This window comes from Dermacentor andersoni, chromosome 7 (assembly GCF_023375885.2).
Source record: "Dermacentor andersoni chromosome 7, qqDerAnde1_hic_scaffold, whole genome shotgun sequence".
NCBI classification, from domain to species: domain Eukaryota; kingdom Metazoa; phylum Arthropoda; class Arachnida; order Ixodida; family Ixodidae; genus Dermacentor; species Dermacentor andersoni.
Genome location: NC_092820.1, coordinates 166,595,868 through 166,621,158, shown reverse-complemented (window position 1 = coordinate 166,621,158; position 25,291 = coordinate 166,595,868). Strand labels below are relative to the sequence as shown.

General features: G+C 42.6%; 1 protein-coding gene and 1 long non-coding RNA gene across 3 annotated transcripts in view; one reads left to right on the top strand and one right to left on the bottom strand.

The window, feature by feature from the left end:
* LOC129385288 (uncharacterized) overlaps positions 1-25,291 on the top strand; it is a 482,098-nt gene that overhangs the window by 336,757 nt on the left and 120,050 nt on the right. The gene's annotated exons all lie outside the window — the stretch shown is intronic.
* LOC126533105 (uncharacterized) overlaps positions 1-25,291 on the bottom strand; it is a 43,439-nt gene that overhangs the window by 11,849 nt on the left and 6,299 nt on the right. The window contains exons 3-10 of the mRNA XM_072289274.1: positions 24,425-24,475; positions 22,060-22,104; positions 19,934-19,996; positions 18,275-18,334; positions 14,182-14,259; positions 10,644-10,694; positions 4,327-4,362; positions 2,057-2,116 (exon numbers count right to left, since the gene is read on the bottom strand). Of these exons, the coding sequence (XP_072145375.1) occupies positions 2,057-2,116; positions 4,327-4,362; positions 10,644-10,694; positions 14,182-14,259; positions 18,275-18,334; positions 19,934-19,996; positions 22,060-22,104; positions 24,425-24,475 (444 nt within the window). The remainder of the gene's footprint in view (positions 1-2,056; positions 2,117-4,326; positions 4,363-10,643; positions 10,695-14,181; positions 14,260-18,274; positions 18,335-19,933; positions 19,997-22,059; positions 22,105-24,424; positions 24,476-25,291) is intronic.

The following is a 25,291-nucleotide window of genomic DNA, read 5'->3' as shown; positions in this document are numbered from 1 at the left end:
AATGCGACCCAGATGCGTTCGCATTAATTTCGTAGCTCTTTGAGGTCGCGATTTCACGATTTAAAGCGCGTTCGCCGCATTGCAATGTGTTGTTCAGGAGCTCACTCGACGCAGTTCCTGCCTCTTCGAAGACCAAATTGTAACTGACAGTGGTGACGGTGACGGTGACACTGCCAGTTGCACTATACATATACAGTAAGCTCTCAGCTGTACGAGCGTCGGTTTATCGAATATTTCAGAATAACGAACTTTTTAAAAATCCCCGACAGTTTTCTTATAGATTCTATGCAAAAATGTTTCACTTAAACGAATTTCGGAACAGTCAGTACTTCAGTTTAGCGAACTCGCTCAGAGAACCAAGGCTTAATTTCGCGATCTGAACCGATGCCCGCCCTCGTCAAACCGCCGCTCCAGCGGCAATGTAACGTCGCTGGTGCTACAGCGCTTCTGGGGCAAAGCGGTGGCGCGGAAAACGAACGGTAACGAGGCATGACCTCTGAGATCGCCCGCACAAAACGAGCAAGCATGTAATCTCGGAAGCCATGAGCAAAGTAACATCGCTGGTGCTTGCAACGCCGCTAGAGCAAAAACACACACCACCAATCACGTCGTCTGTGTTTTTTACCGACCGGCTAGTCGTGGCATGGTCGTCGTCTCTTTCTTTCAAAGAAGAGGCGAAGAAGACGAAGAGACAAAGAAGAGGCAACTGCCGAGCCAGTTTCAAGCCCTATAACTCTAGCTGAGGTTGTAGGGTACATAGGAAAGTTGAGAGACTTTGTTCTCAACAGCAAGCTGTGCCAGAATAAGTGTACAAAAACATTGATATCTTTGGACAGCTTTGTTACTTCCTGTGCTTTAAAAGTATAAGTGCAGAAGAAGATTACAGATTTTTTTTCTAAGTGAGAAAGACAGCATTATAACTGTTATGAACCTTGTGCTTGTTGATATGTACAAATTCCATTTCACACATTTCTAACACTATGGATGCCATGTCTTTTGCTCCATGAATTGCACTTCAAACGTTTGACTTTTTATGCCATGTCTTATGTTGGTCTAGTGAATATTCAGTTTAGTGAACTTTCAGTTAAATGAACTACTTCCTTCGGTCCCTTGAAGTTCACTCAAGTGAGAGTTCACTGTATATATATACCCATAGATACCACGCGCCCTACTTCGAACACTTCAAACACATCTCCTTTCTACTTTGACCCTTCCTAACGCGCTAAAAATTGCGAAGAGGTCTCAAGGATCCTTAGTTCCTGGTGAAGAAGCTGATGAGTCGTCGACGTCACCAAGCTTTTGAAAGAAGCCTAAGCAATGCCCAAACATAGGCCAGAACCTCTAGTTTATAATCAATAGAGTGTTTTGTAATGAGATTGTGATACATCTGATAGGCTGCAACACGCAGGCGAAAAGCATGCAAATTCTTTTTTCCTAAAGAGCACGTACTGTAAGTACGTATCATAGACGGCGTGCCTCCTTATCGAATACCAGCAACTCAGTCAAAATGTTAGGAAAGCGGCTGACTTGCTCTACCAGTGCTTTGATTTGGACAGAAAATGATACTGCTTGTCAGAAACAACACCCGAAACCTTGTGTCCTTAAGGTAGTTGCAAAAGCTTCGACTCAACAAAGGTCAAGAAAATTTTAGACATTTTCTTGGCAGCGAAACGATAGCAGATGACGACGTCATACCTCTCGTGATTACTTTCCGCATTACGATAATTAGGTTGAATAGAAACCCCGCGAAAGCGATATCTGCGTTCACCTTCAAGCCCAGTGCACTGAATATTCGAGCACCGTCATCTGTTTTTGCAGAAGTCACACATGTAGGAAAAAGAAAGGACAAAAATGCGCACTCACGCACGCAGAAGCGGAGCGCATTACGACTACAAAAACAAATGTGCAGTGATACTTAAGTAGTGGGCTTAGCGCCACACGACGGCACCAGATGTACGGAGCATACATTGGGTGAATCTAAAGCGCGACTATATTACAACATCATAAATTCCAGTGCTCCCCTTTTTCAAGAAACATTTCCGCAAGCAATACTCACTCGTACTTGCACGTTGGCTATTCACAACTGTGTTCGTTATGCTGGTCGCCGTTTCACTTACTAAAAGAAAGAAAAAACAAAGGTTCTTACGTGCATAAGCCTAGTAAAACATTTTACACTGAATGAGTTGCGCGCTTAGGCACTCAGTGAATAATGATGATTATAATTCGTGTTTAACACTCCAAAGTCATGACAGATGCGTTAGAGGAAGCTTCCTTCTAAAGTTTAGCCACATTGGGTTCTTTAGCATGCATTCAAAACCATTTACGTAAGCTACGCACATTTGTACTGGTTACTGGGAAATGCGGGTGTACTTTCTTTGTGTCTGCCGGTTTAAAGTATCCTACCGGTTAGCTCGCTAGAGTTTGAAGTATAAAATATAAATCAACTTGTCAATTTTCGTCAAGCAATTCTTCCTTACTGCGTTTTTCTTCATATTTCTCAACACCGTCACATTACCCGACCGGGTGACTCGGTCCGGTAACGGAGAAGGCAGGCAAGAAAGGCAGCTTGCTCACACTAGTCGAGGCAAAGGGCGAGGGTGCCTGCGTTTGTAGTGAAGTTTGCCTTTTGACAGCAGGCAGATGCGATATTTTGTACTCTCTTCATCCTCTAGTGTTGAACTAATTCTGAAAAATTTTGTGGTCAAACGTTCTCTACATGGCGCTTTCCAACTTCTACTGTGTAACCAAGTTTCTTTAAGGGTCATGCATGGTGAGGAGTTCAGAGGAACGTTGTTCTTGTTTATACAAAACTCACATCTGGGCACATGACGAAGCAGGGCGCGTTTTCGCCGAGAATCGCCTCATACAAAGCAGTGGCTCTCAAGTACCGCAGACATGGCCGACGAAAACCAGAGTACACTGCACACACTGTTCGCCGCACCGAACTCCGCTAAATGTTTCTCCTAAAAGTACTTCTCTACGCCGAAAAAAAGAGCGATGTAGCATTGCTGTCTCATTATACCGGATCTATGCACCCCGCATTTGAAACGCTTTTCAAAACAAGAGGCCAAGACCATTACAATAAATTTATCGCTTTCTTGAGGCTCTTTCATATATATTTCTGTGTTCAACTGTGATCGTTTGTTCAAAACATATTTGAGGGCGCTAAGGATGTTGCGTGAAGCCACACTAACGTGGCACCTTTTCTTGTTAAGTTGTCGCAATTTCATTAGAAATGCCACCCGCACACCTACAAGAGGTGTTTTAGCCTTTATTGGTTGTGGGCGGGCACACAGTATAGCTGATTAAACGGGAACATTTGTTTCAATGCAGTCGGTTATGTTTCAAGCCGAGTTTCTTTACGTAGCAGTGAATTATGAGAAACGCCTCTAAATAATCTTTTTTATTAGTCAATACGCTTCAAAACATAAAAGAAAACAGTTAGCAAAGCTGCGTAAATTGAGTAGCACACACCTGCTTTAGTAAAGCTTGGGTGCAATTTAGCTGAGGCACCTTATATTTTTCTTTCGATTTAGCAGTCATTTTTTAACCATAGACGCATACTAGTTATGAAATGTGAATTTTACCGTTAGTTGTTACTGTAGTATAAAATGAAAGTTCCATAAATGTATAAAATAATCAGGCTAAATTCTAGGGTCTCGCGCTCTAAAAATTCGACCTGATTATGAGGAGCGCCATAGCGGAAACTCCTGGTTTATTTTCAACGCCTGACGTTCTTCAATACGCACCTGAATCAATCTACACGAGCGTTTTCACATTGTTTCCATTTAAATGTGACCGTTGCAACCAGATTCCACCCGCGGCCTCAATTTCCGCAGCCCAATTTCATAAGTATATGTTCTCGGTCATTGTGTGTGGGTAAACAAAATTATGCAACTCTAGCGATACTCGGCACGTATCTTATTATTCACGGATGCTCCAACTTTGCCCAACAAACATTTCTTAATATCACCCAGTTGCAGTACTCCAATAACGGTCAAAGCAAATGATGTTCTGCTAATATTTAGTATACATACAAGTTTTTTACAGATCGTTGTATGAGTATGAGATATTATGATGGTTATTCTTATTAGAAAGCCGAAAGATAGTGCTTCTTGCAAAAATTAACATAATTCTAAGCTACTACATAGCAGCTCATAGAGGAGCAGCAACTAAGTGCAGCACGTAAAAGTAAAAAAAGCATGGCGCTAAGCTAAAGTTTAAACGGCTGAGACGTTAAACGCCAAATAATATCTATTATTGTGAAGTCGTGTAAATACCGCCGTTAGATATTACAGAATTTGCATTCAGGTTCTCTCCACTTACACGTGCTTCCCACTTGCTGTATTACCATCGATGCACCTGCAAATATATAGAAAACATAGCTCTAGAGTATAACGGGTCCATACAGCTTCATAAAATGCGAGTATAATGACCTCAATGAAAAGCAGTTTTTGAAATGCTTGCGGACTAGGCTAAATTATATATTCAAACGCGTACCTTTGAGCCGTGCAACCAATATGGCTATTACGTTAGAATAGCAACATTTTTGAGGCATATCTACAAAAAAATATATTTTAGAATGCCGGCACTTGATAGTAAATCAAGATCCCAATATTTCCTCAACTTTATACAACGAAAACGAACGTCTCACCTGGATAACGCAAACATGAGGTACATTTAGGAACGAAAACAACCTTTCACATGAGTTGATTTACACGTCTAATCAAGAGGCTAAGGCGGAAATATACTTATTCCGGTTAGTACTCTATTGTGCCAAACTATTAGCTTAGTCAGCAAGTTCGGAAAGTGCTGCGTCGGCTTGCCAATAACGACTCTCGTAACGCATTGCGGAGCAGGGGTCTCCGGAGTGCCTAAAATTTAACGGGTTTCCCCGCTAACATGGGCCAACTTGTAACATATAAGGCCACAAAATCCGAGGACGGGACGAACGGTGTTCAGTCAGCACTAATCTTTCACATACGAGGGCAGTTGTTCTGACACATATTATGGGCTAACTAGCCGAAAATATTTAGCCATTATATAAAAGTGGTCTAATAATGCATATTCGAACTTCGAAACGTCCTTCAGGCTAGAAAGCCGCATATGTAGGTGTCCACGCCCCTGCGCTTTTTTCTCTACGTTTCAAAGCTTTGGTGTAAAATAACTAAATATGTGAAGTAAGCGTCCGCTCATACGCCTCACATACGCAACATCAGCGATCTCAAAGGAGATTTTAAGCAACTCACCCCACTAAACGACTGACTCGACGACCCGTTCCCCTTGCTTGTTTAAGGCACACCCCTAAGTCTCGAATCACAATGCACACATAACTATTCATGTTTGGCAATTTAACAGCGCAAAACAGACAAGGACGAAGGAAAAGAACACGACACTGGCGCTTACTCACAACTGAAGCTTTCCTTGAGGAAAGTCACATTTATGTACACCGGACATGTTGGCCTGTGTTGACCGGTGCATATACATGTGACTTTCCTCAAAATAAGCTTCAGTTGTTAGTCAGCGCCAGTGTCGTGTTCTTTTCTTTCGTCCTTGTCTGTTTTGCCTTGTTAACTTCCCAAACATGAATCACCACCAACTGGCCCAAGTGTCTCTTCTAGCACACACTGCTACTTCCTTTTGTTTTACATATAACGCCCAGCTTCTCACAGCAACAAGCTTACATGAAGAAACATATATCTAGTATAGCGAGGGTACAACTAACGCCCAGAATGTTGAAGCTGCAGCTTCGCATAACCGCATATCTATTTCTCCCGTTCCGTAGTTGGAGAGACGAAATATTGTAATACATATGTGATGCATTGTTCGCAACATTTCCAGTTGTCACACACTTTAGTGCTGCTTCTTCCGTACTATGTACCTTCAGTTGCACAAAGTGGTAAAATCGTAGGTAATCAATGAATACTTGATTGAAGGAAATAGTTGAAGAAGTTACAATGGTGCCTAGACTAGTGTGTGCAGAATGCTAGAAATGTGCCGAGAGCAAGTCTATACCATGCTTTAATTCAAAGTGAGTAGTCAATTTTCGACACACTATTACTTAGGTATCTAAAGAAAATGTTAGTAAGTTTTTATTTGGTACGTTTGCAGAAAATTGATAAATACGTTTATATTCAAAAATACCTACTAGCAGGACTAAAGAAAAGTGTTTATAGATTCTTGGTCGGAAGTTTGAAGTCTAAGAACATGTTTCAAACAAATGTCAATGGCCACTTGTTCATAGTAAATTATTAGGGAGTTTTTTAGGAAGCCTGAAGACTGTTGGAAGGTTTTTAGTTGACCGTGTAACTATGGTCAAGAGACATTCGAATAAATTTTGCCATTAATATTGATAAGGGTGCGAAAGTGACCAGGCATCAGCGTAACATTTAGATGCTGCGCAGGGCAATCACTCTTATATTGCTTTGCTAGGCCTAAGGCCGGTGAGCACTGCTCATAATATGCGAAATAGAACGGACAGCGTGGCTAGTCCGTAAACATTTATTATGTGTACGACAGTGCAAAACACTACATGAACAAAAAGTAAACAGGATGGGCGTTAACTTGCAACTACCTCCAGCTACACATAGCAAAGCTGAAACTTACGAAACTTACAATAGGCATGGGCTCATGGCGAGCGGATAAAACACAAAAGTGATAGAGAAGAACGCAACTGATAGCCACCAAAAACTTATACTCGTCATATGTCACTTCGCAAACCCAGATAATGTGACGACTGTAATCCCTCTGTACACAATTTCTTTATAACCCCTAAACACATAATACATTATACACTTGAATTGTCGCAAGTGTGCGTCACCAAAATGCGAACCTTTTTGCGAAGATTCGCTTTACATTCGTGTTTTCATTATTAGTCTGATATTTTTGACGTTTTTCATTTCCTTTTTCAGCTAGCGAGACTTAATTACTAGCACCCTTCCTATGTGTAGTGGCAGATACTCAGAAAGAACTTAGTTTCGTCATCACTGAGGATAACAGAAGGTTGCCTGACACATAAGTGTCCCGCTTATCTAACATAGTAGGCTCCGTGTATAATTCTTTCTGCTTTTTTTATGCTTTTGTAGCACAGTGGTCTTCTTGCAAAGTGGGACCCATTCACATGATACACAAAGGGCCGCCAAATGAGAATAGTTATCCTTGTTTTATATCTTTCTCTACTGCTCTATTGAGCGAACACTTTTGCAACGACCCGCATGGCCAACGTGGGCATTCCCACATGGTAGGGGAAGCTGATATACCACAGTAGTAAAGCATCAATTAAAAGGGCTTTTATGTTTACCCTACCCTGCAACTTTTTTTTATTCTCTGTCTGCTTTTTTACCGGTCGAACCGGCTGACGCAGCCACTTCTCTGCTGTGCTAATGTGGGTGTTTTTTCTAACCTTCCACGGTGGGCGCAGTTCGTCTATAGAACCGCAGCCTCCTGCGCTCTACGCCGTTGTACGGGACTGGTGACCATGCATCGTTACAAAACTTCCCAAATAACAACACGAGTCGGTTTTGGCACTTAAATTGGCAGAGCAGTAAACGAAGGATCCAAAACAACTGTGATTTTGTTTACTTGTTCTTGGCAGCATCCTTCCTGCGCTTCTGTCATGCGCTGGTCCATTTGATGTGGTTCCCTGTTTCCCAAGTGAAGGAGAGGTTTATCGCACAGGCGTACTTGTGAGGTACACCTTATTTCAATTCTCTTTTGCGGTTTACGCGTCTTTATGGCAAATGGTGGGCATTATTTTAATTTGTACTAGTAAAGCTACCCCCTCCTAATTTGCATAGAAAGAGTTACTTTGAGTTGCCCCCCCCCCCAAAAAAAAAATCATGGGTACGTGCCTAGCTGCCCAGTTTATTCAGTGCCGAAGACCGCACTCTTCGTTCTATTGGCTGTAATTTCTAGTACTGTGTGATGTTTTATGCATGCGAACCATGATCTATCTAACCCTGTTGTCATTGTACCGCTCATTGAAATTTGTGTCTGTAAGTTGCGTTTACTGTCTTGGCATGCACGCTGTGGTACGTACCTTCAAATTCAGGATATGTGCAGCTTCGTTTTGCCTTCAAGAGATTGCTTAAGAAGGATGTGGAATAAATTCGCGTCTGAGCAATCATGACAGGTTTGCTTTCTAAAGGACCAGATCTGCGTGTTGCCCAGCTTGCAAGACCGAATGTTTCAGTGATTGGTGCAAGACCGCAGAAAGCATCCCTGAGTTTCAGTGGAATTATATAAGGCCTCTATTCCCAGGCAAGAATATCCAACCAAAAGAAAATTTGCAGAGTGAGGTTCAGCCCAAAAGTCCTCCCATTTCATTTTTCATGTGGTATATGACCGGCCTCTATCGCAGGCGAATGTACACTTTGAGCAGACGCTTCGTCGCGCCGATGAGAGCACCCTGCAAGCTAGAAAGGAATAATAATAATAATAATAATAATAATCTTTATTTCCATCGGGATGATGGAGGAGGTTGTGGGTAAAAGCTGCTCGTAAACGGCAGCTTGACAAAGGCCCACAGCCCCCTTCTACAGGGCAACAACAGCAAAGCAAGGAAAGACACACACAAGTATGCATATAATCTCTTCGCAACTTAGCAGAGCCAAAAATAACAGGATCATTTCATAAATGAAATTCATAAATTCATAATTCAAATTCATAAATGAAACAACTATTCGTATTTGCCCGGCCCTCTGTGCATCATGCTTATGTTTCCTAATGTAAGACAAGAATTTAGTGTTAGAAAAGCGCAAATTGAAAGAAAAGATATGTATACTTGATTCCTACAATATTGAGAAAGGGGGGCCACTATGCGCCATTGAACCATTCGTGGCCCTCAATGATAAAAGAACTACGTTCTTTCTCAGTATGAGCTAGGCCGTATAGGAAGCCTGGAAGTATCTTGAGTTATGTTCGCTGAAAAAAAGTAAAACGAAGAAAAAATATAAGAGCAACAATGAAGAGAAAAAAATCGGAAGCAAGCATATTCACTGGAGAAATTGCATTCGTGTGACGTGAACATGTGACAGCTCAGGTATGTACGGAGAGTAAATTGAAGTAGAGCGCTGCAATGATCTGCGCTTGCGGGATGACGTATGATAAATATAAGTAATTGTAGATGCTTTGGGTGACTATCGATCGCATTCTTCCCTTCTAAATTTTGTGTTTTTTTCTGCGCTTCATGCGCGCATACTCATTGTAAGTTGCAGCTACGCTCCCTCTAGCTGGGTCTAGTTGCCATTTGAGTGTGGTTCGTCCCTATACGTTGTCTAACCCACTCGTATCCCAAACATTTGGCAGAGGACGAATATTAAAATTTTTCAAGCATGACTATATTGAATGAATGTGAATATAATAACAAAGAATATTCAATTCATATTGGATATACTGCATATCACCACACTCCTGCATTTATAGACCTCCGCTTGCAAGTGCAAGGGTGTTAATCCCTCTTCTATTTCCCAAGGTCGATTGTCCTTAGTAAATGCCTGTGAAACGCCCACGTTCTTCCTAGTGGGCGAAGGTTTGCTTCTGCAATGGGGGCAATGGATATTTAAGAAACGCGTGATATAATCAAAAGCGTGCTTAATAGTAGTCGGTGTAGATAACCTAGTACCATAAACTACTTACGCCGTTCATTAACGTGTCATGAAGTAGGAAGTAAATAAGCTGAAAAGAGAAGTGATACGCCACAAAACAGCCGGAACGGAAATGATACTCATTAAAGACAGCCTGTCACTTGTAATGCCTGCCGCATGTTCGCTTGGCTGATGGTGGCATGCGGCTCGAGCGGCCGACGCCCTTGATGTGAGCGACTCGAAAGGGTGCAAAAAGTGCCTAATGCCACGACGCTTTCGCGAAAACCCCTTCGAGAAGAGCTTCGTCATTTTTGGCGGCTACGAAAATCTACGACTACGGCTACGAAACCATTCGGCTTGGTAGACCTACATAAGGCAGGCTTGTTGCGGAAATAAACTTAGTTGTCATTGGCGCCGCTCCCATTGTTTGTGTTCTTCTGTCCTGGTCTATTGTGCCTTGCTCTTTACTCATTGAAAATCTAACACCTCCAGTGACATAAAATTAGCGAAAGCAACCTGTCTGTACTGCACTTATATAGCTTTGGCCAAGCAGGCGTACTAATGGCATCTTACGTCGGCCGATGGCGCCTATATTCAGCAACCTAGCGCTAGCAGCAACCACTAGTGCGCTGTATTTTTTTATTCAGTCACCATCGTAGTGGTAGCCCTTGTTTTCGAGTGCCGTCTTTGCACGGTCTGACTGTTTTCGGAGAAAGTGCCCGAATGATCTGTTTTGATTTTCTTAGATTGAATTAAAGCATTTAGAAAGCTAGAGAAACCACGTGTAGTTGCTAAGACCAGAGAAAGGCGTTGCCGACAGCAAGTGCATTTTTTTTTCTTTTATTGAAAGAAGACCTTGTATCTCCTTTCTTATTGTTTCTTGATTTCTTTATTTTTGCGTCGCTGCACTAGCGTGTGTTTTGAGGGATGTCGCAAGAAAATGGGGCCCATAGAAAGAAAACAAGCGAGGCGGGGTCAAAAATAAGCTTGCTGACATCGTTCCAGCAATGAGACTTACAAGAGAGCTCGGACTAGTTGCGCAGGAGCAATCGTACTTACCCATGGCTCCCATTCCTCCCATCATCGGATCCATCATTCCGTATCCACCACCTAACAGCACAAAAAAGGGTATGAGTTCAACATGTAGCACTTACAAATAATTGTTGATTCGAGCTTCACACAGGTAACCTATAGGGACGTCAAATGTTCTCTGCGATATAGTGGCCTGCATTTTGTTAATTGCAAGAACAGTCTTTTAACATTTTGATGAAGCTGTTAGCTTTTCCCGAGCAGGTCAGTCATTGTGAGCACCACTAACAATTGGCTGTGAAATATTGTAGGACTGTACAAGAAGAGTTTTGATGTGTAGTAGGTGGGATCGTAGGAGACAGTGTACGTGAAATAACTCATGCGCTGTTTATTCTTAAGTGTTTAGGAGTTCGGCTGGAAGACCAACGAGACAATTTATTTGCGAAGGTCAGCAACCGCAGCAGTGGCACTTAGGAGAAATATCTGGCAATCAATTAAAGCTTTATAAGTCATTTCTCGAAGACTTTCTTGGCACGGGGATTGAATAAAAACGAAAAAAATATTTCCCCGTCCAACACGTATGTTGTAATCTATGCGAAAAGAAGGTTTAGTGATATGATAATTTAAACTCTTTACACCTAACAGCAGTACGCGTAAAATTTTATTTTCTGTCATCGTATGCAATGTGCAATCTCGTGGAAAGTTTACGTTGATAAAACACAATGGTGACAACTTTAGTCTTATACAATTTTTACGTTCATGTATTACACCGCTCGTAAGCTATACCGCAATGCCAGCTCCACATCAGGCGCATGCACGCACAGAGGGGGACATCTGCGGATGTCCCCCTCTGTGCGTGCAATAATTCCAAGTTTGAAGGTTAATTTGTTGTGCGGAACCTTATCGAAGGCTTTTCTGAAATATCAAAATATTACATCTATTTGGCCATTATTGTCTAGAGACAAAGCAAACGACTGAATCACTGATACCAATTGCGTTAAAGTCGAATAACCCTTTCGAAGCCATGCTGAAACTCCGTGAGCACATTATTTTCAGCCAAGAATTCTTTTATATAGTTTGCCACGATGGTGCTCCAAGAGCTTGCAGCATTGTGATGTCAGAGAAATGGGACGATAATTTTGTAATCTTAATCAATCTCCTTTTTTAAATATTGGAACAACTCACGCCACTCTCTATTCATCGGGCAGTTGTGCCGACAGCACAGAAGCAGAAAACATTCGTACAAGAAAGCTGGCAATAAGTTCAGGATAAAGTTTTAAAAAGCTGTTTGGCATTTCGTCAGGGCCACAAGAAGCTTTGGTTTTCAGGTTTACCAACAGGTTGACAATTCCAGCATAAGAAATAGAATCTACATCAAACACGTGTTTCACTAAAAGCATAGTAGTGCAATCATCTGACACTGCAAAGAGACTTTGAAAGTACTCGTTAAAATGTTGTGCTATGTCTTAGTCATTAGTTATTGATGTGCCCTCAATTATTATCTGTGAAATCGGTTTCTTTCTTTCCTTCCTATGGTTCCACAATTTTGTAGGATCATTTTTAATAAAGTTAGGCAGAGAGTTGTTATAATAGTAAGTATTTGCAGCAGTCACCTTCTGTTCGAGAGAGTTCTGCGCCTCTTTTATTTTAACAGGATTACCATGCTCTCTTTTTAACCTTTTTACCTTGCGTTTAATATGAATAACATCGCGTGTCATCCAAGGTGTATGTTTGCGAACTTCCTTATTTTTACTTGGGATGAATTTGTTCATGCAGTAGTGGCACATAATTTTGAAGCGATTCCACAGAGAACAGGCATCAGTGCTGATAAAATCCACAAGACAGTTTTTCATGTGCTCTATGATGGATACATCATCGGCATGATCTTTGTAGCCATGCACTGAGGAATAGTTTTGCGCCATCTGTACAGCTGGTAAGGTAATGCTCACTAGGCGGTGGTCGGAAAGTCCTTCTTCAATACAAAAGAAATATTCCGAAAAATTCTGGCTAAGGAATACCATGTCAAGAATGGAACTGCAAATGCTCTGTACTCGTGTCGGCTCGCGTACCACCTGCTTCAGGTTATAACGTAGCATAATATTAAACGCAATGTTGGTGTGCTTGCTCAACGCGCTTCCAGTATTAAGGCGCTCCCAGTCGATGTTCGGTTAACTAAAGTCACCTGCCAATATAATCTTATTCTTTCTCTGCCTGTTCATTTCATCCTCTAATTTTTGTAAGTATTTGGGAGTAGTATCTGGTGGTCTGTATATGGCGTATACAATAAAGCTGTGACCCCAAGAGCTTATCTTGACGCGCAAACATTCAGTCTCAGAGATATCATCCAAGAGATGGGCAGAAATGCCATTTTATGCGTTGCATATTGCAATCACTCAGTTCAGCCCTTGGGCGCGGCCGGGCAGCCACTATTGACCTTTAGCGCAACCACGTGACGTGACGTCACGACAGCCGGAGGAAAAGCTGGGCCCAACACAATATGCAACGCATTCTTGGCTTAACGAAGCTAAGCCTGGCCATTTTTGATCAGGACCGCAACACCTCCCCCCCCCCCCCCCTGGTGCGCCTGTCTTTTCGGAAAACTGTATAGGAAGGAGGAAATATATCGTCACTTATTTCACCATGTAGCCAAGTCTCAGTTAAGAGAGTAATATGAGGATCATGCTTCAGTAATAAAATTTCCAACGCATCAGTTTTATTTTTAATACTGCGGGCATTGACATTAATCAGTCTGAGCTGCTTATGTGGCCCTTGGGGAGCACGTCAATCCTGTGAGTTTGAGGAATGGTTTAGTTAATTTGTTGTGGGAGTCCGAAGGGAGCTTTGGGGAATTTGTACGAGTCTGTTTAGGCATTCATCCCAATAAAAAGTATCCCTGCCAACCTTAAGCTTATCATGGCTCAATGAAGCTCTTTTTAAGCAGCCGGTCTTCTTCGCAGCTGTCCCAGAAGAGTTTTCTTTTTTTTTTTCACTGTGGAAGGGGAATAATCGTTCTGAATGTAGATGTCAGACCCTTTGTATGTCGGCCTTGGTGCTGTTCTCACTTAACGCAAGCCAGATTTCCCTGAGTATTTTTGCCTATGTGAGCCGCTACCCTTAGGGTCGCGTAAGCCAATTACTCTTAAAGAAAAAGGAGTGTCTCATATTCGCGTGGGCTTTAACAAATTTCCTCTATATTTGTATGACCAGCCTTTCGGTCCTGTGAAAGACCACCACACACTGTGCTGGCTGGCTTTCAAAAAGAATTCCCCGGGTCACGTTGGACATTTGCGGTATAATCTGCAAGAATTTTACATTCGCCTCATTGACCGATCAGGGCACAAGCATTCTGCCTTGGATGCCTCCTTCTGGTCACCCGTGAAATACGCTGAAATGCAGTCACCTACGGCTACTGTCACCGTCACTGGGATGTCTTCTAAACATCAGAAAAATGGATGCGCAGAAAAAATTGATAACGCTTGCAGTTTGAAAATACACCAGATTCAATGGTCGTTGCACCTAACACACATTGAACCATTTGTTTTATTATGGCAGGTGCTACTGTACTCACCCATGCCATCATATCCTCCATATCCGCCATATCCTCCATGTCCTTCCGGCACACTGGGGTCGTGTGCATGTCCACCTACTATAAAATAAACATGAAGCACATCTGCGTTACTTGCTTGAAGGTTGAATACGGGATACATTGAGCATTTTATTACATTCAAAGTGTCTGTATAAGTGCTTCAGTGGTTTAAATAGTAATGATGCGGGTGTAGTTCGTCACTACCGCGGCGCTACATCCCTGAAAAGCAGTCGACGGAGCCCCATCGCGCCTTAAAACGCTCTGGAGCTCGTTTTAAGATCGACTATGTGTTAGTTCCTTCGATATTATGACAGGATTTATTTTTTGGGTGGACATTTTTGAAACTTTAGATATTCAGCTGCTCTCTCTCTTGGAGACACTGTGCTTTATAGAAACGGCAATAACTTTCTTATTATAAGCTGAGGAATCGTCTTTTATATAACCATTACTGGGCGTTTTACTTGAGTGCCGCAACATTGACTACACAGAATGAACGCAATCGGACCTTTAGCAAGTCATTAGCCTTGACTGCAGCCTATGTTTTTGAACAACCTTTTTCCTGGTCCATCCGTCTAAGTATCATCTCTCCCTGCGCTGTCGCACGTTCAGCAGGGATGAACCTGCGCCTGAATTTCACAATATTCCTGCAACTAGTATACGCATTTCCACTGCAATACACATGTAGCAGCAAGGATGTATATCACTTCCTTTCTCTTCAAATTTAGTTTCTTCATGTAGAGAAAACTGGAACCGGCACATGCGGAAAGCGAACAACGGGCTGGGGTCTAAAAAATAAGACAAGGAAAAGATCGCAAGGATTGATAAGGATACCCTTAAGGGTACCCCTAACAAAGACCTCACAGCTTTTTCTGTTGGCATTAAATTCTTATTGTTTTCCCTCCCTTACAATAAACTAATGTTCCTGCACTGAAGATGTGGTCGACAAAAAAGGAACAGTGCCCTTGCAGAATGCAATAGAAATGACAACAGGTGGCCTTCTTCCGCTGTTCAAATGTTACATGGAATTGACCTTCGTTTGCTGGGACTATAACAATTTCATTCAGACAAATGGGATCTGCATAGGATCCTGCGTAGCGCCACTGATAGGGTACCTGTACTTAGCTCACTATGACAGGATGCGGCTCGCCATTCGAGGGGTTCGTACGTTGTCAAGACCTTTCATTACGTAGGTGATTATTTCTTGCTTGAAACTTGAAGTCCATGATTTCAACTCACGCAACGCTGGAAAATAATTAAATCTGACCTCTTGACTTCAAACTTCTTTTCGGCTAAAGGTATGTCTGCTGGACAGAAGAGTCAAGAAGCAACAAACTACTGCTCCCGTTTACATTGGCGCACACCATACTTGTAAAGAGAAGTGTTGTATCGCATTGTTTTTCGAATGTAATGGTCAACTGTTGTGCGCCCAAGACACCAGACAGCTTCTGCAGGCAAGCCGACCGCCTTTTGTTAGCAGGTTATCCTGGACACGTGCTGATTTCTGTGGCAAGGTGTTTACTAAGGAAGCGCAATGATGCCAGCCGGAACGTGGCAATACAAGACGGCAGGCAAAGAAAAGTGGTTTTGCTGCCTTACCTGCACCGCATATTACACAATCTTAAAAGGACTGGTCAGGCTACGGGCCTCAACGTGATATTTTTTTTGCTGCACCGCCCAAGTTAATTGGCTTATGCGCTAAGGTTAATTCCGACACACGCACACAACGAGAACGCATTACCAAGCACAAAAATTGTGTTGTTAACTGTACGAGAGTTAGTGTATTTGGTGATGTTCGCATGTGGAAAACGATATGTCGGCCAGTCATGCAGATGTACCAATGGCAGGCTAAGACAGCATAAGAACAATGTAAAAAAAACGTTGCTATCTGTTGAAATCTCGCCTTCCATTGGTGGCAGTGGAGATGTACGCCTATGTTATCGCCACCTGAAGCAGTGCACAGACACCTTGATAAACGCACCGGGAAATTTTAGAGGCTTTTGGGAGTAACTGCTTAAGTGTTGATTGCGTCAGCATTCCGTCGCTATAAAGCCAAGAAAGAAATCAGTTTTCTAGCTACCGCACCGTAACGAGATTTCATTGGGCGCAATGTTTTTTTTTTTTTTGCTTCTGCTCTTTTCGTCCCTTGTATGTGTGTGTGTGCGTGCGTGCGTGCGTGCGTGTTTTTTTTTTCGTGGTCTTGTTCGTACGGCCTTATTTCTCTCTATATAAGGCTCAGCAAGGCAATAAAGATGCAGTTAGTCAGCGCTCTCTGTGTGGGGTTCTTCCTTTGTGTCCCCTCTTGAAGCTCTGTGTTCTTTTCTTTTCGGGATAAGGAAAAAGTGTTTCACCAAGCGAAAAAGAAAAGACAGAAAATTGTTTTATTTCGCAATCTGGTGACCGAAATAAATAAAACGATATTGCTCACCTTTGTTCCTTGCGAAGTATCGAAGCACATCATATTCAGACACTCCGTAAGTTAAGTTGAAGGCAGTAATTTGTTTGCATCTTGCAAACATGGGATTCGGAAGCACTTCTCTTGCGATACTCAACTTCAGAAGTTCACTATCTATTTACGCAGCTGCCCTGGCTCTGTTTTATTACTGTTTTTATTCACTTCGTTAAAGCGTTCTATTAATTTAGCCATGTCTTACTGCCCCATAAACTCATTAGAAAAATATCGACTCAATGTTAATGAACTCCGATGAGGATGTTAAACTCCAGATCACCCGTGAAGAAGCAAACTAGATGCTGCTATTTGAAACTTCACTTCTTCTTTAACTTGCATGGGACAGCCACGGCAATATAAAAGCTTTAGAGGGCCATTCAAAAGAAAGGCTAAAATTCCACTGGAAACAATGGCAACTGGCCCAACAGCGAAGATAACAAGACCATAAAAATGAGGGCGACAGCGACGAGTGTACGACGACGGCGACAACAATGACGTGATGACGATGACGTCCCGGGTATCGTGTAGCCGGAATTGGGAACTTGTTCTCCCACGGAAACGTGATGATGACGCGCATAATAATTATACCTGTGACGGACGCCAGAAAAATTGCTCGATGACGGTGATGATGATTTATTGGTATCCCCTTTGCCACGAGGCGGTGACAAATAGTCGCCTAGCCTGCTTGAGTTAATCAACTAGGCTATAGATGCTTTTCATTTTGCATCTTTGTATACGTCCCCTCAACCTTCTTTCTCTTCCACAAAACTTCTCTATATACCTTGTACCGCTACCTATACCTGTAGCGGATCCGGTCGTATCAATCCCTTCCCTGATATATTTTTTTTTTCCACCAGTGCTCTATACGTCTGTTGCTTATCTCTGCTGGTGACAGGTTGGTGCTTTCGTCCACTTTAAATCCAAGCGCTTCTGAAAGGTTACGCTACCTGCGGGTGAATTCCTTCGCGTTCCATTCGGATGTGCCGAGTGGAGTTCGCGCTTGCATCACGGCGAAATTACCGTTCTCAGACGGGATTATTACCATCTCATTATGACCAGGTGCCAAATGACATCCGAATAATGCATTCAAACACTGCATGACTTTTGTTTTTCATTTCTGATCGGGTTCTGTAAAAAAAGTTATGAATAGGTTAATAACAAAGTGACTGGGTAATGTGGCTTAGTTAGGAAAGAATATTTTCAGTGGTGGTTCCACCTTAACTTATGAAATCTGTCAAGATTCCGTAAGATTACTGTGAACGATGTATATATTCCTTCTGTGTAAAATGCGTTTGCCCGCTTTGCAGCTTTCGCTATCCCGCACCGAATGTGAGTGCTTAAATGACAATAGTGATCACGCTATTGAATAATAACATTACAGCCAGAATACTGTCACAATAGAACTTCACACAAAGGCCCGATAAAAGCAGCGCATGCTCAGGTTGCTGATGCTGTAGCTTCGCATCCCTACGCGGCCAATTAGAAATTAAAGAAAGACTAAACACATGGGCTGCGCATGTTTGGCAACAACAGAAACATAAGAAAAGGCTATTCCCAAATTATATAGCTACATATCAAACTCGATCATATTAGGCATCAATTTCTGAAGGAAGCAGCAGCTGCACTTACCTGAACTATGTGAACCAGACACTTGTTTTGGCTTAGGCCCTTTGTTCCGGGGCCCTTTCCCTAAATATATACAGAAATTGAATATGTCGCATACTCAGAAGCTATAAATTTGTGCAAGTCAACAGCTCACTGAAACAAAACGTTGGGCAATTGTCAAAGTGCCTGCACTTCAGCAGTACCACGCTCGTGTGCACGCTTTAACGTTTACGTGAATTTGAAAAGGACACTGCTTTTGCTGACATGAGAGTCAAGCCGCTGCAATGTTAATTTCCATATTTGGCCCGTTCGAGTTCCGTGATAGTGCCACGTCATTCCATGTCGATGCTGGTTCTGGCACTTATGCTGTTAAGTAGAAGGTTTCAAAGATAACAGCTTCTACAAAAGGTGAGATACTATAAAGCTTTCTATGTATGATAACGTCCCAGCACATTGAATGTCATCTAATAAATTGCAATAAAACTTGTTATATCATAAAAACGCAATTCCCACCTACCCGAAGCCCTTCAGGGGGCTTCACGTCCTTGCTGCACCAATGATGCTCGCACGTGATGGTTTGAATTGGTGTAGAGTATTTTCGTCTATTAATTTTATCTGCTTATTCGTTTGCTTGCATACGAGAGAAAACGCACGCTGTAATTTAAATTTTTCCTAAGCAGCTAGCACTTACAATAAAAATAAGCATTGAGGCACCGGTACAGCCCCCAGTTTCAAATCTTTCAGGATTCCACAGCCTTTTTCTTACATTGAGTAGACCCGCCACCACTTCCCGATAACCATCATGACACACTTCTTTCCAACGTCGCTGCACTCCTGCGTAATACTTCAGGAAGAGCAATCACTGGAAGTAGCAGTCCTCCCATTGCTAGAAGCGTGAGTGCATTTACAGCAATTGAACCACACATCGCATGACATTCTTTTGAACTTGATGCTCCAAGGCAATGCAGAAGGTTCCACTATGTCTCCATGTCTTTAGCTTTTCTTTTTCATTATAAGCTCCAACGCCAAATATTTTAAAAGTAAATCTGCGATAAATGTTTTTGTATACAAATAATGCGTCCGGGCCATACCTCGGACTTAAGTTTTAGTTTCATAATTAGTAAATATTTACATCATTTATGCAAAAGTAATTACATAGAAAAAACAGATTACAGGGAATTAGACGTTTTTAGGCTGTCCGACACCGACCTTGCTTGGCATCTTTTACTTCCGCCCTGGTCTGTCTGTCTCTCCAACCAGAATAGTCAGTTCAATGGCTCACTTGGAAAGTGCTGCACCTCTTAGTGCACTTTGCATCAACTCGCGAAAAGAAAACGGGTATGTCTGAAGACGAGCAAAATAAATAACCTTTTATTTGCTGGCATGTACAATCGTGTATCCTTTCCATTCCAACAAGTATTCTAGGGCAGCAACATAACTGTAACGATCATGGTGCTTTGCTATGCAACGGCAAAGCATATGTAACAGTTACCCGTGAAAGCAGCACAGAACAGCACGTGCTCATCGAGGAGTGTAAATAGGTACAAATACATCGCATCATGGTCTCCGCAGTAGCGTGCACTGCTAAAACGCTTGCTGTAGCTGCATTTTTGTTGTGAGCGTTTCAAACGTTCCTTCTTATGAATAAATCCCATATTTGAGCAGATTGTTAGGTGCACTTACCAGTATTTCCCGGTTTCTTCTTACCAGGTTTGCTACCTCCTCGGCCGGGTTTGCGTCGATTACCTTGAAGAATATAAACAGCTTCTGTTTCACACTAGGCTTACAAACTTTGTAATGTAACATTTTCATATACTCATTCATAAAAAAAAAATTCAAAGCGCAACTCTAGCATTTCAGACTATGGTTATGCCGGTGTTGCTTCATGCTCCCGCAGTTGTCTCGGCGCTTGCTTGCTTTTTTCACAACAGTACGCTTTGCAGGCTTCACCACTTTTATCGACTGCTCTTTATTAAGATTGCAATTGGTTTGGGTGAGTTCCAATGAATGTGTGGCGAAATGTTTTGTAGGCACAGTTCTATGTCTGCTTTTCTAGTCAAAGATTTCTTAGAGATAATACAAACTGCCAAACAGGTTTAAATTCAATATCAGCGAGAGAGCCAATTCCACTTTCCACAGCGAACCTCTCAGTCTAACTAGAAGCACTGAAAATCTGTCTATGGAGCTTTTCATGGCACCATTATGAAAGTACAGAACTCAGAGTTTACATCTAAATGAAGCAAGGAAATGCCGAGATGATGTGCAGAAATCTTGAAGCGTTTCATTTATTGAAATGAGAAACTAAGTTTCTACACCTTCATTTCTTGTGCTTTTAGTGGCGTTACATAAAGCGCTTACAAATTTTTCCCCGATGCTCCCAGAAAACTTGAGGTGATAGCAGTATTGATGCGAAAGCTCCAAATTGCCCATTGAGGGAAAAAGCAGGTGTCTGTAGCGGTGAAACTGCACCTAAGTTGGCTGTGCCGCTCCGTCGCCACTCGATGGAGCAGAGCTGGTGGAACAGAACACCTGCTGCCGCGCCAGCACGCCAGGTGTTGCGGGAGGGGAGAGGGCCTCGCCGCGACGTGCTTCTCTCTCTCACCTCCACTGGACCTAGCTGCTACGCGTACCTGCCATGCTTGGTGGCCGCTGCTGCTTCCTCGGTCTCTCGTCGCGCAGGGCGTCGGTGGCATGCGGCGTTGTCACCGTAGGTTGTTGCTGCTTGCTGGCTCGGGCAGCACACACGGCTATGGAGTCTGAAGCATCTACATCGTGGGCGACCGCAACCTAGGCAGCAGCTATACGTGGTCGTCCACGCCAGTACATCGCAGGATACGTAAGGGAGTGGAAAAACGCTGAAAAATGAGTGAGGAAGCATAGGCACGTCGCGGCGGTGCCCTCTCCATTCAGGAAACACCTGGCGCGGTATCACGCAACCAAGTATTCCATTTCGGCCGCTCTGCTCCGTCGAGGCTTGCGTGTGTGGGACGAGTTCTTCATCAGGCGCCGCATTCCGCCATAGCAGAACGTGTACATGCGCACTTCCCCTGTGTTGGAATTCGATGCGCTCAAAGCAGTCGACCATGTAGTACGTTTCGAACGTAGAAACTCTAAAGAAGAAATAACCCGCACTAATTTATTCGCAAAACTCGATAACATACCCCACAGCAAAACTCGGAAACATTATTCAAACCGCTCAGCAGCGTTCAGTTCGACATTAATGCTTTCGCGTCCAGAACTCATAAAAAGTGCTTAGGTGTCCTGGGACTTTTATTTTTAGAGGCAATGAGGATCGCATATTAGTGACAAACACAGAATGTTTGAAATGTCTTTGCAGTCTTTACACTCATTGCAGCAAGCTGCTTATACAAGTGCTCCAGAGCGTTAAAAGCTTGTTTTTCTAAACATGTAAGTTTCCCCAATGTATTGAGATAATTCAATACGCTACGGAGTTCACATTCTAAGTGAATAGAAAGAATCGTAATAGTTATTGTTGTAAACAAAGTTTCAAGAGCTTAAAATAAATATGGATAGTAAGACCACTGCTAGTGCGTACGTCCCAAGTAACATGCATGCTACAATTATTGAGTAAACAAACGGTAACGTCAATATGTTATTGTTTAGAGAGTCATCAGAGTAGCCAAACCATGGTTGGCAATCGAGTGCTATTTGTATACCTAAAACATTACGGCATGTTTTCTTTCGCAGCGAGCAGATTTATTCCCCCAAAATTAGGGCGCAACCAAGGGCGGAAAAAGCTTTAGGACAGGAAAGAGCGTTTATCTCATTTAGCTGAATAATCTACTCACCAGTTACGCGAGACCCAGGCTTATGGATGGGGTGTTTAGGTCCTTCTAAAAACACATATAAATTCACAAAATAATCATGCTGTGCTTACAAACATAATACGTGTAAACGATACTCGATACAGTTCTCGCATAAGTTCTTCATAACCAAGAAATGGCCGTGTATGTTCAGCTGCACCGTGATGCCGCCGTATTGGTGTTTAGGTTCTTTCATTCTTCTCGCGAAAGCATATTTTGAAAGCTTTAAGCCGATACCAGTTTTATAGGGTAGTACAGGCCAGTTAAATAATTTTGGCGATGCAATGACTTGCCTAATAGCTCTGCCAATTGTATCAGTTCTCAAGTTTCAGCTCCGCAGGCATATCGCATGTGCGGATTAAGTAACTGAATGGACGCCTTAATAATGAATTTGAATACAGTAAGTATGGGCTAATAAACCAATGCTTATCCGGCAAGGTAGCAGCTTCTAGAGGGAGCAATGTGCTGCTCCACCTCCTCCGACCCTTGACCTCCGAGATTTGTTCCTAAAGAGACAGTAGCCCCGGAGGGGGATACCGTTGCTTGGGCAGCGCTCATGTTCCCCATTTGGCCAAATGTGGCAATTTCTATTATTTGGAAGAAACAGTGGTCGATGTATTTACCGAAACTATATGCAATTGCGTAAATGCCGCAAATGTGGCGTGGTATAACGTACCGCCTTAACAGGTGCAAATGTGTGCGCCAGAATGCCATCTTGTTTTACGTCATTCACGGTTCATTTTCATTTAATAAATATATGCGCAATATTAATACGATAATGCGCAGTTACGTTGTTATCTTCATATGTAAACAGCTTGTAGCGGAAAGCATGCGGCTACACTTGTACGAAAATACGAGCGTCATTATGACGGTGGCAATACGCGAGCCGCGAAGAGTTGCAAGAGGTCACGTTTTATTTCCTCACAGCTAATACGCTTGCGACGTACTTCTGGCCGATTATCACATGCCTTCGACCTAGATAACTGGAAAGCAGTCAATCCTGTGATGCTGTCCAGCGCCATTAAGAATTATCGCTCAGGCTTTTATTTCAATTTTACCGAATAAAAGTTAATACTACTTTATTTCTTAGCCAAACGTAATGACTGCGAAAGCTGAGGCAGGTAGGATTAGGACCAATTGCCGAGGGTGCGTTTAGAAATGGAGAAAGATGGGCGCAAGCCTTCTGCCTTGTTCGTGCTTTTATCAGCATCACTAGGCGTTTCGATCCTCTCAAAAGGTGAGCACTCGGGAGCGAATGAGAAATAAAAATGTGATAATTGCTTCAGGACTCTACGCCTACGGCTTTAAACACTTCAATGCATTTGCGCGTATGTTTGCGTAATTTATAGTATCCAAGCCAATGACATGACAAGCCGCCTTTCTGCTATCATAGCTACACGGTTTCACGTTAGTGCGTTCGATAACATCCCGTAAGAGCAGTCAATGCACAAAAAACCGCCGAGATAATTCCTTTGTTTTTTTACATTTGGATATCAATTAAAGCTAAAGTCTGCACTATTCCATTTCAGTGACAGGGCCGACAAACCAGAAACTGCTACGTGTTTGACTTGAAGATTGCAGGCTCTACGCCATCACTGTGGCATTTCTGCGTCGTTCGAACACCAGAGGGCTGATGGGAAACTTCACCGTCAATCACTTGTGCGGTAAAACATATCTAAATGCATTCACAGTAACGTTCACTTTAATTGTGGCGCCTGGAGAGACGCCGGAAATGTGGCAATACCTTAGTCGTCTCGTTTCCGCATAATTAGTTCGCCACGCACATTTAAGGCCTACCGTGCCTGTATCACGAGGCTACTACATTTTGCTTATGCAACCGATGGCCCGGTGTGTTTCTCATTTCAAAAGTATTCATTTAATTGCTTGAAAGCTGTCGTGCGGGTAAAACAAAGCTATTAAAAACAAGGCGATTTACAAACAATATTCCGTGAACAGCCTCACTGTAACATAATGCTCATGATATAATTCTAACGTATTGTTCAGCAAATTTTCATTTTTAGCTCATACTATGTAATGCGCCTAACAGCAAGGTGCCGCCCATCAATTACTTCTTTAGCAGTGGCAGGCATATGTACTGATCATATTATGTGAAAATCAAGATCATTATGAGTAGTAGATGTGCAGCTGCAGAATCAGCCCTCCTTTTCTGTTGGGATGAAAGAACAGCAAGGCATGGATAAGCATATCTTTATATCATATAACTGAGTGATGTGAACGTTTCGTGCAGCAACCAACGCAATAGATGCATTTCCTGTTCAAGCAATCCTATAGTAGTTGTCAGATGTTAGCCAACGATCTGACCTTGTGCGCAGGTGCCAATCGTACTCACTTGGATTCCGCGGCACTGGTCGGGCTTTTGCGGCAAGCCTGCCTGCTGTACCTGAATTATATAAAGAAACTTTTGTGACACATATACTGCGCCTAATTTGAATGTTGTTAATATCATCAAACATCCAATGGCGAAGGTTAGCCTAAGTTCTCCACTTTGTCTGTTATTCTAACACACAGCTAACTAAATGCAACTTCGTATTGCGGTGGTTCTCTTGTCGTTTTTATACTTCTTGATGGGAACTACTCTGAACGCATAGAAGCCGGCCGCCCTTTATGGTGTTGACAAGCTTGCACGAATGAACAAGACGTTTCCAACACGTAGAATGCATCCATTCTATAAATTTGAGGGGAAAGGTGCCGCCATTTATTTATTCGCAAGGAACTTGCGAACACGTCAACTTGTATAACATATAAACTTGGAGTAAACTGCAAGTACTATGCAGCGCAAGAATAAAAGCAACGCAGTAAGATGCATTTGTCTCATGAACACGCGCTTCATCTGAAACCTCCTTGGCCGACCTTGTTCTGACTTTGACAAATCGCGGCTTGTATTTCTGTGGAAGCATGTCCTAGCAATTAAGCGTCTTGGTACGAGCGTCACGAGGGCGTTCTCTATAGGTAATTATAATAAAAAGAACGAAGTATTTCTTCTGAATGTCCACTTATGATTTTGGCTTGAGCAAACTGGTGCAGTCTCATTTACGGAATTTTATTTTCTTGTGTGTAAATTAGCAGTTCCGCTATATCGGGTACTTGTGGGCTGCAAATCCCGTTATCTATATACTATGTAAAAGACTACGTTTTATAATCACTTCGACGTCATTATTGGTGTTGACACCGTCGATGTTTCCTTCTCCCCTTTCCT